Source organism: Lissotriton vulgaris, chromosome 8 (assembly GCF_964263255.1).
Source record: "Lissotriton vulgaris chromosome 8, aLisVul1.2, whole genome shotgun sequence".
Taxonomy (NCBI): domain Eukaryota; kingdom Metazoa; phylum Chordata; class Amphibia; order Caudata; family Salamandridae; genus Lissotriton; species Lissotriton vulgaris.
Genome location: NC_141696.1, coordinates 1,308,823,685 through 1,308,842,579, shown reverse-complemented (window position 1 = coordinate 1,308,842,579; position 18,895 = coordinate 1,308,823,685). Strand labels below are relative to the sequence as shown.

The 18,895-nt window shown below is 45.3% G+C and overlaps 1 protein-coding gene across 1 annotated transcript in view; it reads right to left on the bottom strand.

The window, feature by feature from the left end:
• Positions 1-18,895, bottom strand: part of CWF19L2 (CWF19 like cell cycle control factor 2) — a 1,214,198-nt gene that overhangs the window by 1,064,943 nt on the left and 130,360 nt on the right. The window contains exon 3 of the mRNA XM_086935247.1: positions 13,733-13,855. Within this exon, the coding sequence (XP_086791373.1) occupies positions 13,733-13,855 (123 nt within the window). The remainder of the gene's footprint in view (positions 1-13,732; positions 13,856-18,895) is intronic.

Sequence of the window (18,895 nt, the reverse complement as noted above, 5' to 3'; positions counted from 1 at the left end):
TCTCTCTCATCCATCCACTATGGGTAAGGACCGGCAACAGCAGCAGGGGAATACATTACACAGTACACTATACCTCACCAGGCTACTCATAGACTCACTTGGTTGGGGCATCAGCGCTCCGTGGATCCCTCACCAGAAGCGCAGAAGGAGCCCTCTTGTACCACACTCCTAGAAACAATACAGGGGTTGTATGGGGCCTTGAAAGGAGAGATTGCTTGGGTGTCCATAGTGGTAAAACCTTTGAGGGCTGACATCCGCAAAGTGGCTGACAAAGTTGAAACTGCAGAAGCTGACATAACTGCTTTACAGACCGAGGTGAAGCAGTTAAACAACAGACAGCTCAGCTGCAAATGGTCTTGGGCTCCCTGGAGCAAAATGTGGAGGATGCCGAGGGACATTCCAGTAGGAATTATGTTTGATTGTGTGATGTCATGATCACAGCCAGCGGCTCTAGGATGCTCAAGCTCAGCTCCGCAGCAGGAGGGCAGAATTGGGTGCCTGTGGTCATACTTTCAGCACCGGAATCAGTGTTGGGGTAGGATTCCACCTTGTTTGATACGAAATGGCTGACTGCAATTACAAAGCTCAGAAAATTGACTCAAGGGGTTTGTTGAGGTGCCCTCAGACTCGTAAAAAAACACCCTGCCCTCAGGACTGATGAGCCTGCAGTAGCGGTGACTTATAAGATTTAAGTGCAGTGACCTCAGATATAAAGAAACTTACATCGGTCGTGAGAGGTGTAAGCACCAACTCACACAGGCTGCAGTGGCAGTACTGCAGTCACAGATTAAGTGGACTCCCATGGGTGGCACAATACATGCATGAAGCTCATGGGAGACCTCTGTTGTACCTATGCAAGGCGTACCTTAGTAACATATACTAGGGACTATGCCAGTAGCCAACTGCGGAGGTACCAATGTACTTACCAAGTCAATTTAGGGGAGAAAGCAGATTTGCTGGGGTCCCGATTAGCATGATCCCAGCAGACTAGGTAAAAACACACTGACACCAGGCAAAAAGTGGGGTAACTATACTAGAAGGACCTACCTTACGACAGCGCCGTTTCACTCACAATTTGGTCATCTGGGACCTTCCTGCACCTTCAAATATTGGGGGATACAGTAGACTTGTTTGTCTGGAGGGTGGTGGCTGTGAGGTGTTGGGAGATGTTTTCTAATGAAGAATTCAGTACCTCTGAGGTAGCACAGGAGAGCTTTGGAGAGGGGCCGGCCACTTCCTATACTGTGTAAGTACAGCTGCTATTGTACAGGATATCTGGCCAACGTTTCCTAGGGTCCTGACTAGTCGCTGTCTATTGGAGTTGAGTGGGAGCCGCCCCTTGATCTCTCATCTCTATAGGGCCCTGATAGCGGATCATATGAAAAATTTGTTTCTGGTCCGTAGGGTTTGGGAAGAGGATTTGGGTATGCCGATTGAAGATGCCTCATGGCACCGGATGTGTGCGCTGGTGAAGACAGTGTTAAGTAACGCTTGCTTTAAACTTTATTTTTATTTCCTTCACCACATGTATTTCACACGAGTGTTGCTGCATAGAATAGATCCAGGAAATAGTGATTTGGGTCATAGATGTCATGCACCAGCTCCTCCATCCTTCATTTATCTTGGTTTTGCTCTGAGGTTTATGACTGTTGGGAGAGAATGGTGACATGCGGGTGCACCATAGTGCAGATTCCGGTGGATGTAGTACCTTTAGTGTGTTTTTTGGGGGACGTCAGGTATACTAAGGGGATGAAGATGCCCTATGAATTCCTGCACTTGATGCTTTTATTAGCCAAGTAGAGGGGTCCAATTGCCTGGATGACACTGGCTGTACCAAGTGTAGACCAATAGGTGGTGGTGGATGTGGTTAAATGGACTACGGCTGACGAGCTTTAATTGAGACGGTGTCGATGGATGAGAGGAAGCAAGAGTTGGAGGTGTGGGTGGGATTAGAGGATCGAATTACGAATCCTGAAGGGGAACATTCAACCTACTCATGGTAGGATGAAAGGTCTGTGGATACTTCCGCCGCGTGACCTGATAATACTGAAATTTGTAGAGTAGCTTGGGAGCCTGGGAGTGGGTGTGGGCAGGATGACAGACTTGGGTTTGTACTAATGCGTGCTGGACTTTTTTCCATTAGCATATTCCATTGATGCTACTGTGAAACATTACCCTGTACTGGGAAATTATGAAGGGCGGGTGAGCAGTTTGGGGCTGTTTTTTTGCTATACTGAAACCAATAAATCATTTCTTCAAAAAAAGAAGAGGAATCAAAGTCATTGTTTGACTCTATGTGACTACATAGTCTGTTTTTTATGTTTTGTATACGGTGATTGGTTTGTCTTATTTATTCTTCACAGGGGATTAAGCCTGCACTTGAGAAAGGCTGAACAGTCAAAACCCATTGTCGTTGACATCGTGAATAAACACTAATTTTCACTGTGGAGTAGTGCCCCACTGGATTTCTTTAATCTTCGAACAGACAGACAGACACGGACAACCGACTCTCTACCATCATCGCATGCAAGAGTATTGCTTCCTCTCTTAAGGGAGCTCAAAAGTGATGTCAACAACTAATCACATGAGCTGGTAAGTAGTTTTTAGGTTTCGCGCAGGCGAAAACCTAATGAGAATACTATGTGGCTTGGGAATCCGCCATAAATGGAGGCTAGCCATTGGAACAGAGATCTGTCCGTCATGGCCGGACCAGATTTGTCGGCGTTCCCGCGATTTCTTCCCTCTCCACCCTTTTCTGATCGTCATCGCGGCTCATTCCGCAACGTCATGCGGCCGTGGGCGGGGTTTATTTTTTTTTGTCGTCCAGGTTTGTTTTGGCCATTCCACGGCCGACCGCCGCCGGAGGAAGTCCAGGTGAGTGCTTGTTTTTCCTTGCCTTCCCGCCCCCCCTCCCGCTGTCCGTTCCCAACCCCCCGCTGTCCATGTGCCCGTGCTTCTTGTTTTTAACGTGTTCGCCCAACTTGCTCCAAGAGTGTTGTTCTTTCTTTGCACCCTCTCCCATCTTTCGCCTGCCCTGTCCCTACCCCGCTCTCAGTGTTAGACTCACAGCACTTCTGCTCCTCACGGGGCTCGTTCTCTGGGTTTCTCTCTTCTTTCCCGCCCTTCAGTCACGTTCGCCACACGCCGGTGACACGTAGCCTGTTACTGGTTTTTATTGGGTCAATAGTTGCAAAATCGCTAATTCTCCAAAGGTGAAATCCCCCAATGCTTCTGTATTTGAAAATTGGATAACAAAAATGGTTCATGTTAGCAAGCTAGAGGCCGTGCCGGGGCCCCCCAAAAATCCCTAAGATCACATTGGAGAGGTTGAGGGGGAGAGAAAAAGAAAGAAAAATAGGATGAGACGAGGAAAGGGGGGGGGGGGGGAGAAGAGACAGAGAGCGACCACGGGAGTACTTGTGAGCCGGAGTGATGAACAGCGCTTCACACCTCCTTTCACCAGGAGCTGTGTGATCCCCGCTGCTCATCCGTGAGATCTGAAGAGGTCTGTGCCATCTCCAGCCTCCCTCAGAGAGGCCCCCAAGAGTGGGGGAGACCACTCAGCCTTCTGCTGGACACGTCCGGCAAAAATATGTGTCACCAGCGGCACTCCTTTCATCAAAGCTTGCGACGTGAGCTCTGAATTCCACAGCGGGCTCCTTAAAGTGACAATGCATGCACTAAGTGGGTCTATGGCTGCACCGTCTGCACGTCTCGCTGTTTCGCATCATTCTCGGTAACACAGCGCTTGGATACCCTCACGGGTAATAAGAAGCGCTTTACAAATCCGTCGTTTTATTGATTGAACTGAGATTATTGGTACTCCAGTTATCGGTGTCGTCCTCGGAAGGATGAACAGCGGATTCCGCTGAGCCAGGATTACATCTTTGCCTCTTTTGGCCACAGGCAGATGTCGTTAAAACCATGAACCATCCTAAAGTGATGCAAATCCCGCGTGCAAACACACCTACACATACACATGGTGGGAGCCAGAGTAGTATACAGTATTAACCCCCTCAAGGCGGGCTGGTACTTACAGGTGAGTGCAGCGTGCATGGCGGCGGGCGAGGGTCCGAGGCACAGCTCCTGTGCTCGGAGTGGGCTCGGCAGGTCATAGAGGCACCAGGGAGGGGGCCCCTCTCCTCATTGGCTGGCACTCACAGCTGTCTGTAAGGGTTTAGCACCGTTACCCGTGCCCAGGGAGGGAGGGGCACCAGCTCCAGGCAGGGAGTCCGTCCAGCTGGTGTGAGGAGGGGCACACGGTGTGTCTGCGCTTTCGCAGTGCCTGCCCCCCCACTGATTCACACGGGGAGGGAGGGGGGACGCTGGGTCTCAACCCCGTGATTAAAAGTCTATTTACAAGTCGGGCTTATAGTCATGTCGTAAACTTTATTGCGGAAAGGTAATCCTGTCTGATGCAATCCCTGCTGCATTTCACGTTTTATCTTATCTTGCATTTCCTAGGAATATTTACTTTTTTCAAGCTGTGTTTTTCTGCATTTCTTTCACGCAGCATGAGCCTCGTACATGCTCTGTGCTCAGTCACCGGGTGAGTTCCCGTTGAGGGTGGTTGTGAGGGGCGCAAATGAGAGATCTGGGGTTGAGGAAGGCAGTGTGAGTTTCTCGTATTACCTTGTCATCCGGACCTAATTTGAGCCGGTGTTTAACAGTGAGGTTCCCCAGGCGCTCAGATTTGGGGACCTGTTCTCTTATTTTTCCCTTATCAGACTTTGACGTAGAACAAGAGACAGAAAACGCAAAAGGGCGAAAGAAGGGGGACGCGAAAGACTAAAAACAGTGACAGAAATTCCCAGGGATGAGAAAGAAGCTGAGCGAGTGAAATAAAGGGAAGGAAGTGATAATGTTTCAAGTCCGAAAATGTGATGCTGCAAATTAAACATTCCTCCGGCTTTTTGGTGCCTTGATTGTCCTCATTCTACCATTCACCATTTTCCTCTGAAGCCTCTCTGTTAGGCAGGGGCCAACACCCATTGGGCTGAACAGGCTTCAGATACCCCCCCACCCCACACTCCTCAGCTGCCACTTCCCCAGACTCTTTGTTCAGTTTTATTTCCATAATCTGTAATGGTGATGTGTTTCAGAATGTTTCCTCTAGTGGGACAGCTGACCGTGCCTGGAGCTCCGCCGGTTGGCATAAACACTGCTCGTTGGTACCAGGTGTATAGGGCAGAGACACAGAGGTAACCTAGGCATAGACAGTTGGAAATACACTAAGCTCTGCCCCCCTTCTATCACTCGTCGATTATAGGTATGCACACAAAACAACCGTAATTTATTATTAATTCCTATTTGTAGAGCACAGACATAGCATCTCTTAGTGTTTCAAGGTACCAGGGCCAGCAAGGAGATTGGGTGGGTTGATGCCTGGAGTCACATGGTGCAGGGGAGCTAACTTAACTACCACCTTATCGGCCGCTGGAAATATAGCTGAGGATGGTTGCCGGTTGGGAATCCATCAATGGTTTGTTCAGAATAGCCAAGCACTGGATAGATATGAGAATGGGACCCCCTCTATTTTTACTGTAATGGTCGGGGAAAGAGAGGAAAAGCAAAGTATTAACAAACAATATATATTCCCCCTTGACCTCTATAATTTTAATGGAATAAAGCCAACAATTTAGTTTTTGTATTTTAACACATAAGGGCAAAAATCATGAAAAGAGTTTTTTTTGGGAATTTATCCTTTTATTATTTTTTTCTTTTAGTTATATTTCTTAGTACAAAAGTTTTTCCATTTATCAATATATCGCATCAGTTTATATAATTTTCAAAAAACACATAGTATAAAACACATTATATTATAATACCATCAGTAAAAGGCTATTACATGCAGGGAAAACAATATACAAAACAATCAACATTCTCACAAGTACATACACCCCTTTCTTCTCATACATACTGCATTCATTCTTAATTCTGCGTCTGAGGGATCGCAGATGAAATTGCAGATTAATACGCAAGGTCGACGCGTTTCGGCAGTGTAGAACCACCTTCCTCAGGACCTGTATTGCAGAATATTCATGTATTCACAAACAATATTTTATAACCCCTGCATGGTTGAGTATCTGTAACGATAAATGACATACATTTGTTTCATATCTTTTTACATTGTTTTCATCACTTACGTTGCCCTTTGTGCAATCAAGAACACACTATTCATTAACATATGTTATTCCTAATTTACTTGATTCTCTTGCGGTTGAACCCTGACCAAGACAGGCATTGGCATCTCTGCGGCTCTCATAGCAGACACAAAACCCTAACCTTTACAATTTTTATAGAGTTCTGAGATTGTGAACATGATTAAAATTTCAGGACACATAGTATACTTTTTGTTAGAGAATACTTATTAGTTAGAAGGTGTCTCACATATACATGATTTATGTTAAATAGCAGGAAAAGGGTGATGAACAATCTTAAGACCAGTCATAGGTTTAGTGGGTGGTTTACCTTCTATTCTGTAAAGGATTCCTATCAACCTTCAGTCCCTGACTTCAGGGTTAGTTTTTATATTGTTACCTGTTTTAGAGTAAAACAGAATATGTTACTTTCCTGTGGTGTTACATTGTAATGGAGGAGTTTATCAAGTATTTATATACTAATTGCTTACCAATATTTGTCAGGTATAAGCTATTTCTGCTAATTGATGGTAAAAAGGTCGTTATGTTCATTTATGACAAGCTGATGTTTATCTGCAGAGACCCAAGAAAAGAAAGCAGAAACCTGTCTTAATGATACTTAGTATGGAAAGGAAATGTTACAGTTATTTGTTAATGTTGCCTCTTTATTACTAACCTTCTGTCCAAGATGTCTGAAACTTAAAGTATCCAGCAACTCAATCAGTGGTTTTAAAAGAGAAAAACGATCGTTGTATATTTGTAGTTTAGGACCGCTAAGTATCTGCAGAGGTTTAGAGACAAAAAAGCATATAGAACCCGTCTTACTAGCGTGTTACATAGCACAAGTTCTAAAATTGGATATGTCGAGTTTCCCAAACTAAACTTGTTGCAGGTGTTGTAAATCTCTCGTGTAAAACGTCTGGCGACGGCGGTAAATAAGCGCGTCCTAATACAGCACTGAGTCTGTTCGAAATTACGTCCCAGGGATATATAAATTGGCTGATCTGAAAGTAGATAAATAGGTACCCTCATCAAGAACACTATTTCATGTTCCCTTTGTATTTTAAACTGCTCTCGTGTTTACCCAGTTCTGAGCTTCGCTGTACTTACTTCTGTTTCTTTCCCCGTCAAGACGAAAATCTTCTTCAGAGCGACCCCGCACTCGCGCTGCTCGGGTACCCTAACAAGTTGTTTATTCTTCCGGTTTTTTATACACATAGTTTTCGCGCCATAGAAATGGTCACCTGGTCAGAGCCCTGGTGTCCAATACGCAATGGTGTCAAGCGGGATGTTTACCTCACTCTTGGTCGCATGGGCTACGTCATTGAGGGCGCCTCAGGTGCGATCATGTGATAAGGAAAAACGCGGCGGACATTACTAAGTGGTATTGTGGCATGGGTTACGTCATTGGGGGCGCCTGAAATGCATTCACTTGATAAGGAAAAACGCGGCGAACATTACTAAGTGGTGTTGTGGTTGCCTCATTTGCGTGTTATTATAGTTTCCTTGTTTTCGAGCTGTGTGAAAGAATTTCTATCACTACTTTCTCAATGTTATGCAGATTGTGATTACAGTATATGCAGTTTGCTATGTAAGTTTAATGAGTTACATACCAAGAAATGTTCTCATTTAGGCCCCTTTTAACACTATCAAGGTAAAAAACCTAAAAACATTCCCGTTTTTTCCTGGTTATTTCTGGTGATTCCCCTTTCCTGCATTGAATTTTTTCAAGTATACACCACTTAAGTTCTGACTCATTGTGATTGTGGTCTCTACAAAAACTAAATTGTTGGCTTTATTCCATTAAAATTATAGAGGTCAAAGGGGGAATATATATTGTTTGTTTGTTAGCCAAGCACTGGAAACATGGCTGTGCTTGCTTCCATGCCCCCTGGCTATGCTTGCTTCACTGCCTCCTGCCCGTGCTTGCTTCCCTGCCCCCTGCCCGTGCTAGCTTCCCTGCCCCCTGGCTGTGCTTGCTTCCCCGCCCCTGGCTTTGCTTGCTCCCCCACCCCCTGATTCCCCTTCCCCTGGCTGTGCTTGCTCCCCTGCAACCTGGCTGTGCTTGCTTCCCTGCCACCTGGCTGTGCTTGCTTCCCTGCCCCCTCGCTGTGCTTGCTTCCCTGCCCCCTGAGTGTGTGTGTGGCTCTGGGTGGGTGTGTGAGGCTCTGGGTGGTTGTGTGTGGCTCTGGGTGGGTGGGTGTGGCTCTGGGTGTGTGTGTGTGTGTGGCTCTGGGTGTGTGTGTGTGTGTGGCTCTGGGTGGGTGTGTGTGGCTCGGTGTGTGTGTGGCTCTGGGTGGGTGTGTGTGGCTCTGGGTGGGTGTGTGTGGCTCTGGGTGTGTGTGTGTGTGGCTCTGGGTGTGTGTGTGTGTGTGGCTCTGGGTGTGTGTGGCTCTGGGTGTGTGTGGCTCTGGGTGTGTGTGTGGCTCTGGGTGTGTGTGTGGCTCTGGGTGTGTGTGTGTGTGGCTCTGGGTGTGTGTGTGTGTGTGTGTGGCTCTGGGTGTGTGTGTGTGTGTGGCTCTGGGTGTGTGTGTGTGTGTGGCTCTGGGTGGGTGTGTGTGTGTGGCTCTGGGTGGGTGTGTGTGTGGCTCTGGGTGGGTGTGTGTGTGGCTCTGGGTGGGTGTGTGTGTGTGTGGCTCTGGGTGTGTGTGTGAGTGTGGCTCTGGGTGTGTGTGTGTGTGTGTGTGTGGCTCTGGGTGTGTGTGTGGCTCTGGGTGTGTGTGTGGCTCTGGGTGTGTGTGTGGCTTTGGATGTGTGTGTGTGTGGCTCTGGGTGTGTGTGTGTGGCTCTGGGTGTGTGTGTGTGTGTGTGTGTGTGTGGCTCTGGGTGTGTGTGCGTGTGGCTCCTCTGGGTGTGTGTGTGTGTGTGTGTGGCTCTGGGTGTGTGTGTGTGTGTGTGTGGCTCTGGGTGTGTGTGTGTGTGTGTGTGGCTCAGGGTGTGCGTGTGTGGCTCTGGGTGTGTGTGGCTCTGGGTATGTGTGTGTGTGTGTGTGGCTCTGGGGGGGTGTGTGTGTGTGTGTGTGTGTGTGGCTCTGGGTGTGTGTGTGTGTGTGTGGCTGTGGGTGTGTGTGTGTTGCTGGCTCTGGGTGTGTGTGTGTGGCTCTGGGTGTGTGTGTGTGTGTGTGGCTCTGGGTGTGTGTGTGGTAGTAATTGCTGTCTGCTGAGCTCGTCCGTAGGGTACAATAGGTCTCACATTTGCGAGAGTGTGTGTGTGGCTCTGGTGTGTGTGTGTGTGTGTGGCTCTGGGTGGGTGTGTGTGTGTGGCTCTGGGGGTGTGTGTGTGTTGCTCTGGGTGTGTGTGTGTGTGTGTGTGGCTCTGGGTGCGTGTGGCTCTGGGTGTGTGTGTGTGTGTGGCTCTGTGTGTGTGTGTGGCTCTGTGTGTGTGTGTGTGGCTCTGTGTGTGTGTGTGTGGCTCTGTGTGTGTGTGTGTGTGTAGGTGTGGCTGGCTCTGGGTGTGTGTGTGTGTGTGTGGCTCTGGGTGTGTATGTGGTAGTAATTGCGGTCTGCTGAGCTCGTCCGTAGGGTACAATAGGTCTCACATTTGCGAGAGATAAAGCGAATGGCAATGTAAATGACAATGCCATTTATTTATCTGTATTCAAAACCAACACATAAATACAAATGTTGTCATTTACAATACCAATAGCTCTAACTTTTCCAAAGGCGAAACCATTGCATTGTAAATGCTTGTTTCCTTTTATTTTCTCCAGTGTTGCTCTTGAGTCTGCCTAAGGATAAGAGTTTTTTTCACAAACAGAAATATATTGCATGTGGCAATCGCTCTGGGACAAACTCTATGGAAATAAAAATCCTCAGGAATCTAATTTTCCCCTCATGCACAGTAACCCAACAACTGAGTTATTACGGTTTAGTGATCTGTTGTGTATCACCCACTAACTGTTATGGAACCTGCAACTTTTACCAATCTCTGCACCTCCATGCGCCTCACAGGCTCTTTGATGCGGAAACCCCAGCAATCTGCCCGATAATGGCTGAATCTGTACTCATGGTTGACAGCCCATCTACTGGGTTCTGGTTTTCCTTTCGGGGTGATTCTGTGGTCTAATAGCATCCCTCCTTCTACGGGTGGTGTGAGTTGCCTGCTACCCATTCAGAGCTGGGATAGCAGGGATCATGCAGGACTGCGCTAGAGGTAGCGCCTGTTAACACTGCTTGATTCCGATCACAGATCTGGTTGTGACACCAACTAACCCTAGCTGGAAAGTCAGCCACTTTTACAAATGAGAGAACAGAAACAGGTTCACTCATCATCTGCTTGAAAAGGCTTTGTGGCCACTTGCTTCCTTCCTGTTTACAAACTATATCCTTTTTCCCTAAAACTATCAATTATAGAAGAGAAAAAAGAGTAAACACAAACATCACAAACAAGTTCAACCCTTCCCAGTGCCGTAAGCCAACTTCTAGCCTTCCCCAGTGCCATAGGCCAACTTGCCTGTAATACACAGAAGATGGTTGTGCATACATTTAAAAAAATACACTGAATGTGAAATATTGCTAATCAGTATAGTTACAGAAAGTACCTAGAAGTGATAAAGTAAATTGGGCAGGCTTTTTTCCAAAAATATTTTAACCAACGAAAGCAGGAAATGACAAGCAGCCAGTGTCCATTGTGATTTCCTCTAAAGAGATGATATTTAAGTTAGAAAAGAAGTTGGCTTGATATGTGGATCAAAATGTAGAATTCCAGATCTCAGATCTAGACTAAGGGGAAAAAGATGCCCTATACATTCTTTCACTTGATGCTTTTATTAGCCAAGCAGAGGGTTGCAATTGCCTGGATGGCACTGACTGGACTAAGTGTGGACCAATAGGTGGCAGATGTGGTTAAAAGGGCTACAGCTGAGGAGATTCTAATGAAACGACGTTGACTGGATGAGAGGAAGCTAGAGGATGTTAAAGGTCTGGGTGGGATTAAAGGATCGAATGATGTTGGATTCCCAGAAGGGACTGAGAGTTCTAACCCGGAAGGATTACTAGAAAATTGGATGACATCCCGGATGCCCAAGCACCAGCATTCACACTATTTCACAATAGACAGGGCCCACCGATCGCTGACTCAGAAAACACCCGCTGGCTGCTCCTCCATGCCCGATGTACGACAAGCTACTGAACTACAAAGGAAGGCATTCCTTCCTCCAATATGCATGAGTGATAGGGAAGCTGTTATTTCAATCTACGCGCATTATGATCTTCCTGGACTACACAAGCCAAGTTTAACAATAACAGTGCACCTACTAAGAGGTCAAATAAAAACTGAGAGCCATGAAAGTTAAATGCATGCTCCTATATCCAGCAAATCATAAAGTAATCCACAACTCCAAATCCTCCTTCTTTGACACTCTGCAGGATGCTTGGAATGGACAACCATTGTTTGTAATCCGGCTCCAGGATGGGATACTGACCACTGTGCCCCATTACCCAAGCTCCCTTGCAGAGATTAAATTATAAGCCAAAGGCCTAGCGAGCAGGCTTCTCGGAGTGCTCAGACGATTGTTCATCTGGACCACTGTGGATTTATGCCCCATTATTGTACACACCATTGTATTCGTAGAGTACAGTTAGCTCTGGCACATATGCATCATCTCAGGGGCTCACCAGCTTTGCTACTTAATGACTTTGAGAAAGTGTTTGATTCCCTAGATTGGAATTTTTGGGAGGGGGGGTACTGCTTAAAATCACTTTTGGTAAATCTACCCAATCGACTTAAGATTGTGGCATGGGTATAGCTGGCATAAGATTGCATTACTGGATGTCCCAGACGCTGGTGCAGAATGACTGGCTGTGTGGGGGGTGTTTGAAGCTGTATTTCGGCTAAAGGTGGCACTGGTGGGCTGCAACAACATTAATGACATGTTCAATGGATCCCCCATCCCTCACATTATACAAGAGATTATTAGGATGGTGTTTCTGATACAGTGAGCCACCCTCAGATCGAGGCCCCACCATGGTACTGCTTTTGGTTGCACCATTGCACACAGCTTGATGGGGTTCATAAAAGGGACCTCATCAGCATCGCATCGGTAGGAGACGTACGGCAAGGTTAGCAGATGATGAACTCCAACAGGAATATGACCTTCACAAAACTCAGTTGTACAAATATCTTCAGCTGTGAAATGCAAAACCAGAACTCTCTAGAAGAGACCCCCAAATGCAACCCCATGGAAGCCAGGATATTTATGGGCCTGACAGGAAGAGGTAAATATCCCCTATAAATAAATCAAATCACTGGTCATTAATTACCCTGACTCCTTTGCAGCCATAAAAGCACAATGGGCCACATGGGCTGGTTTCGCGGAGGAGGATGAATGAAGGGATACTCAAATGGTCCCCCGGAAATTGGCCATGTCATCCCAGTTCCGGCACATTCAAAGTAACTATTTGCATATTACTTTTCTTACACCCAAGAGACTATGGCAAGCAGGACAGTGCCCTACATGACAATGATTCGGTGTCCGGAAGAGATGGGTACCTTCTATCATGTGGTCTGGGAATGCCCCATGATTGCCACGTATTGGCAAGAGATTTTCACCCATCTATTGAGAGTCCTTACACACCTGATATATCCTTGACCCGTATTGCCCTGCTGCGACCTCTAGAAGATTTGAGGGGTTTTCTAGGGGACACCAAGCTTTGATTGGGTTAGGCACCCTCCTTGCTAAATGGGGCATTGGAAAACACTGGAACTCAAGAAATCCACCAACCATCACTAAATGGAAAGTAGCTATGGAAATGTGTGCAGAAATGAAGGAACCCATACATGTGGCATGGGATTGTCCTCAGAAACTTGCAAGGATATGGGGTAAATGGTGAAATTATTCTGGTCTGTCTTAATGTCTGTACTGCATCTAAATGCGTGCTATTAACTGGGAAGTCCACATTACAAATTTACCGACCTAACGTATTATGTTTGTTCAATATAATCAATAAAAGTTTGATTATAAAAATATACAGAGCGAGAGAAACTAAGAGCTTCCTCTGTAACATGTTAGTACGGGCAGAGCTACTCCATAATACCCAGGGAACACGATATGATACACACTTAGAAACAGCAATATTACATACCAGACTCATCCTCGACATCCCACGACACAGCCACATTTCCGGACACCTAAGAGACCTGCACTGGCTCCCGGTCAACAAGAGAATCACCTTCCGTCTCCTTACCACGCACACAAAGCTCTCCACGACCAAGGCCCGAGCTACCTCAACAACCGCATCAACTTCTACGCTCCCAAACGACACCTCCGATCAGCCAGTCACGCCCGCGCCGCCGTCCCCCGCATCCGAAGAGCGACAACAGGAGGAAGGTCCTTCTCCTACCTGGCCGCCAAGACCTGGAACTCCCTCCCGACCGACCTGCGCCTGACCCAAGACCACCTCGCCTTCAGGAAGAAGCTCAAGACCTGGCTGTTCGGGTAGCAGCAGCACCCCCCCCCCCCCCCCCCTCCCTAGCGCCTTGAGACCCTCCGGGGAAGTAGAGCGCTCTATAAATGCCTATGATTGATACTAGGAATTAACTGTGCTTAGCTTCTTCCATTTCTATACGTTGCCACGTCACTTCTGAAAACTTACCGAAGAACTGTCAGCAGACTCCACATTTTTTTCAAGCTTCCGCTTTTTACTTTTTTGCTTCTTTTCTTTTTTGGCTTTCTTTGAGTGTTTCTCTTTTTTCTTCTTTTTCTTTGCAGAATTTTCCTTCAAACAGAGAGTAAATAAAAGTTATAGTTGATGGTCAAAATTCAGAAATCTTTTCGCTAACTCAGCTCAGATCTTTGGGCAACAATTTTCCTACATTCTACCTCAAATAGAAGTTGTGGCGATCTATACCCATATTGGTTAAAACCCCGACCTATCTTTCATTCCAGCTCTTGTCGAAGTACAAAATGCCTAATACTGTGCAGCACACTGTACGACGAATTCCACAGTACCAAAACACAAGCACTGCCCCACCCACTTGGCTAAGTGTGGCCTTCAAAGTAATCACATTGAGTCTTGGCAACACTCCCTCTTTCCTTTTTGCAAATTTTAATATTTACATTACTGAACACACCATGAATAAACTAGGTGGGTAAAAGCAGCACTTTTTTGGAAGACATTAAAACCAAGGTTAGCCCCGATCCTCTCTTACAAAACCTCAATCCACAATGTAAACCTCACCTTCCTGTCCTCTTGATTGAACTCTTGTAATGCGCCCCAATGGCTATGATATTCCCTTTCCTAGGCTATCGTGACCGCTGGGGGACTCTCCAGGTTACTGAAGGAGCCTGGAGCTCCAAGATGGTACACAGCAGCAACACAGCACTGCCAGGCTTTCCAGGAATTCACTCCATTCACAGTCCAACGAAATAAGGTAATTCCTAGGGAAGGCAATAATTTTCTTTCCCTGCTTCACACCAACATAAAGGCAGGTTCCTAAGAAAAATACTGGTTTTACATTTTTTGGCGCAGAGGGAACGCAGATGGTTCAGGTTGGGACCGAAACAACTTTCTGACCTCAAAGTCCAAGTGCAAGTCCCCAACTGCACTGCTATCTGTTTTAAGTTTATTGGTAAGAAAAGAGGACTAACATTGGATATTTCTAAGTCCTCCGCTTCGGGAGAGGCTTTAACACAGACACATATTTCAAGCCTTTATTTCCTGTCAACTGTTGCCCTTGTGCAGAAGCATCTCTCTGTCTAGGAAGAGCCAATGCTTCGCTCTTGATGTGCTAAATGAAAAACAGACCCCATTCTACTGTACGTGCTGCACACTCAGTAGTCTTCAATTTGTCTTTAACGATTGGATAATTAATCTAAAGATAAATGAGTCTCTATTTCATGATAAGTCACACTGCAGTCGTTTCACAAAACGGTTACAAGAAACGGTTAGCTTTTAGCTGAAATAATTATCTTCAGTTTATATAGTAATAAGAAAGGGGATAAATGGTACAGACAAGGAAAAGGGCGAAAGAATGGAAAATCTCAGAAGCTACAGGATGTGATCTATGGTTCCCATGTGTGTGCATTTCCCCAACATTCAATAATGTAGGGCTCTGATGCCATGTCAGGGAAGATCTACACTGATAGCTGTGTCATGGCATGAAAGCGGCTACTGAGGAGAAGCAGAGGAAGGTCCGACGCTCCTGTTTTCCATACTTCAACCCAGGTATCGATAAACATGGGAGAAACCTGGAGCTGATACATCCTCGAAGAATATATAATGTCATAGATCGAATCCTTCAATTAATCAAATTGACTGGCAATGATCCGAGTACTATTCCAGTCCATCGTTTGTTTTTTCTGCTCACTGCATCATTGCAAAAAAGGACTAACCACATGCAAAGTAGTCATTATGCCATTGAAACTATTAGTACACTCAGTAAGGCGCATTTCAAGATCTTATGGGCATCGAGCTATGAGATCTATTTTCAGTCAGCTAATGAAGATCCAATGGAGGGCATTGATTGAAAAAGACGATGAACTAAGATGAACTCAGTCAACATACTTTGTCCTATGTCGTGACAAAATTCAAACTTGTGACTATATTTCCCATCTATTGAAATGAAAAAGCAAGGCTAGAATATAGTATTAGGCAGCTTAGGTCGAGGCAAACAGGTTGCACCGATACTCCTTGTCAAATTGAAAATTACTGGAGGATGAATCCTCAAGAACGTATTGTCAGAAGAATACATGTGAGGTAACCTATGTAGCTGTCCATCATATCTCCAACAGGTACTTGCCTTGAGAATGCCACTGGCGGAGTGCACCCAAATACCAGGCAGGAGATGGGGTCGATGAGTGAGAAGCACTGAGTCTGCTTCATTGTTTTCAAACGTCATGAAAAATCGATGAGAACACAAGTACTTGATTCTATCAAGATAAAAGCACAAAGCATGCTTGACATGGACATTGTGTAGGGTCTCTCCAGCCCTTGAGACATCATGGTTAGAAAACAATTAACAGAAAAATGGACTCCGACTCGTACAGGTGGCAAGCTGGCAGCTCCTTTGAAACAAAGGTGTGGTAAGTCCTCTGGACCAATTTGTCTCTATGTATTACCATGGTTGAATGTGAAGCACAAAGAGCTTGCAACTCACTTATGTACTAGGCAAATGGTATGGTGAACAAGAAAAAGGTTTTCCACATAAGAAGCCTTAAGTAACACGTGACCAACAGTTGAAAAGGCATATGCAATAGCCTGGTTCAGGCTCCAAGAGACTTTAAGATACCCAACTGGTGACAGATAAATTACGCCCATTATATAGCTTTTGAAAATCCTCAGAGGCCTGGCAAACGGACTTCTATCGTCTATTCCAGCAAACTCCAATGGTTGCAAGGTAAGTGTTGCAGATTTTCACCTGCATCTTCATCTCAGCCCAGCGACTAAGAATAATAGATCAGCCCTAACTAAGCTGGTGAGAGGGTTGATGTTCTTCACAGGTGCTCATTGGCTGAACCTCAACCATTTGCCCCTATACTCGGCTCTGAGGGCCAGATTCACAAACTGCATTTTTTAGTACGTAAAGCAGCATCACAGTAGCACAATTTACATACTACAAAATGCAATTTACAAACCTATGAGTATAAACCTCCACCTTCCCTATCTTTCCTATGGGAAGATCTTCACACATGTAAGTTTACTACTTAGTAGTAAGTGTGGGAAGTGGATGGAAAAAGGGGAATGCTTGATGGTAAGGGGTTAGGGTGGAATAATGAGGGGTTAAGGAAGGTCTACTAAGGGGTTTAGGGAGAGACATGCACCCACCCACAAAAGAGTAATTCAATTTCTATTTACAAAGTACACTTCTAAGTCAGTACAGCCAAAACATGACTCAAGACTGTAGTAAATGTACTCCGGCTCAGAGCTGGAACAAATCTAGTACCACACATGGCCAACCACTAGTACTGCAACATCTTCTTTTTGGAAATAATTAGGCCTGGGCAGTAAATTCTGTCCGCTCGCGGAATTTGGGTAATTTCGCATTCAGCAGAGAACGCGGAATTGCCCAAAATTCCGCGATACACGGCTTCGCCAAATCTTTGCTTGTTCGCGCTTTTAAAATGCGTGTTTGTGAGATATATCTCCCCATAACGCAAACAGTGTTCGCGAACAGGAAAAAAGCATTGTGAACGGGCGGAACAAGCAATTCTGCATGTTCGCTGAACTTTTGCGTGCTCGCTGAGATTTTTTACCATTTCGTGGAGCTTTGCGTAGTCCCACTACGCAAAGCTCTACAAAACTTCCGCCCGCAAAGCTTCCGCCCACTCCTAGAAATAATGGAGGTAGGGACTTAAAATAAAAGCCCTGGGGAATCAATGTTAAGTTATATTAAAATGATCGAAACAAATTAAAAATATAATGAAATATATATTAATGTTAAAAAGTATCTAAAAATATAACATTTAAAATTTTACCCTACTTTAATAACGTTTGAATTAAAACATTAATGTAACATTTATTAAAATACAATTAATCTTTATAGAGTTGTTCTGGAAAAGTAAGGCTCTGTATGAGTCGGGTATTTGAGTGTCCAACCTTTTAACAAGGAAATTAAGCGTCTATTTTGTGCTGAAGATTATTGTGTCCGAAAGAGATTCTTAGTTGTTTGACGTTGTTGATTGTTAGGGACGCAATAAGAGGTATGAGGCAAGTGGTCTGGTACGCTTGTTATTTGCGAAAAACTACGAACGGTGATGTGCCAAGAAGACTGTTTGGTGCCTTGAAATTGTGGTCACTTGGTTCCACCTTCATTTGTGTTCAATTTGTTCGAGTGATATCAGGAGCATGCTGGAGATAAAATTCTTATCCACCATGTTATGAATTTTAGTGACTAATTTGACAGTATCTCCTTGAGTTTGGAAGAGGTTTTAGATACATCAAGCGATTTAGTGTCTTTTAAGTCCTTATCACACCAAGTTCCTAAGTATTTCTAGAATTTGTGTTGCTATTTTAGCACCAGGTTTTGAGCTGGGGGGTGGCAGTGATTATTTAATGGGAAGGCCTCAGTTTTATCCCTATTAAGGGATGATTCCAACACTGAGGTATGTCTAGACATCTCTTCCATTACACCTGGTAGATTTGAGTCAGCTTCTTCTGTGAACAGTAGCACATCATCAGCAGATGCTGCAAAGACTGGCTGAACTACATGTCTTAGAACAAGGAACAAAATCTAATACAGATATAGTGCAAGCTCAGTTGGTGTACATTTGAAAAGTAGGGAGAATCTTAGAGGCAGAATCTCCTGGGAAATGAAGGACTCAAACACAAAAACCACTAACGGCTTGGGAGACTAGTAGCACTCCTAACAAACTAGACGACAGCGAACGAAGGGGTAAACAAAGGCTTTTGGTCTGCCAGAAGGTTCCAAGAACAGGGCAAATTTGTGAGCCTAAGTCTTAAGAGTCATGGTTGCCTCATACAATGGTTCTGTTCTTTGATAAAGATGTTGAGATCCAGAACAGGCATCGCCACTGCATACATAGGTTAGGGACATGGACTGCAGTGCATCGACAAAAAAGCTAGTGTTCAAGGGACATGGGGTTCCACAAAATATGAGCGAATATGGTCTCCCTGGACGAAATGTTGCTGAATCATACACTGAACAAGCCCAGTTTGCAGAGGAGGGATATTTACATCTAGTTCTTCATGGCGGCGACATGTCACTGAAGTGTGGAACTTATTGTATATTATTTTGTATAATTTGGTTAATGCAACATAGATTGACTATATGGATGGGCCTGAAAGGCAGTTGCAGGG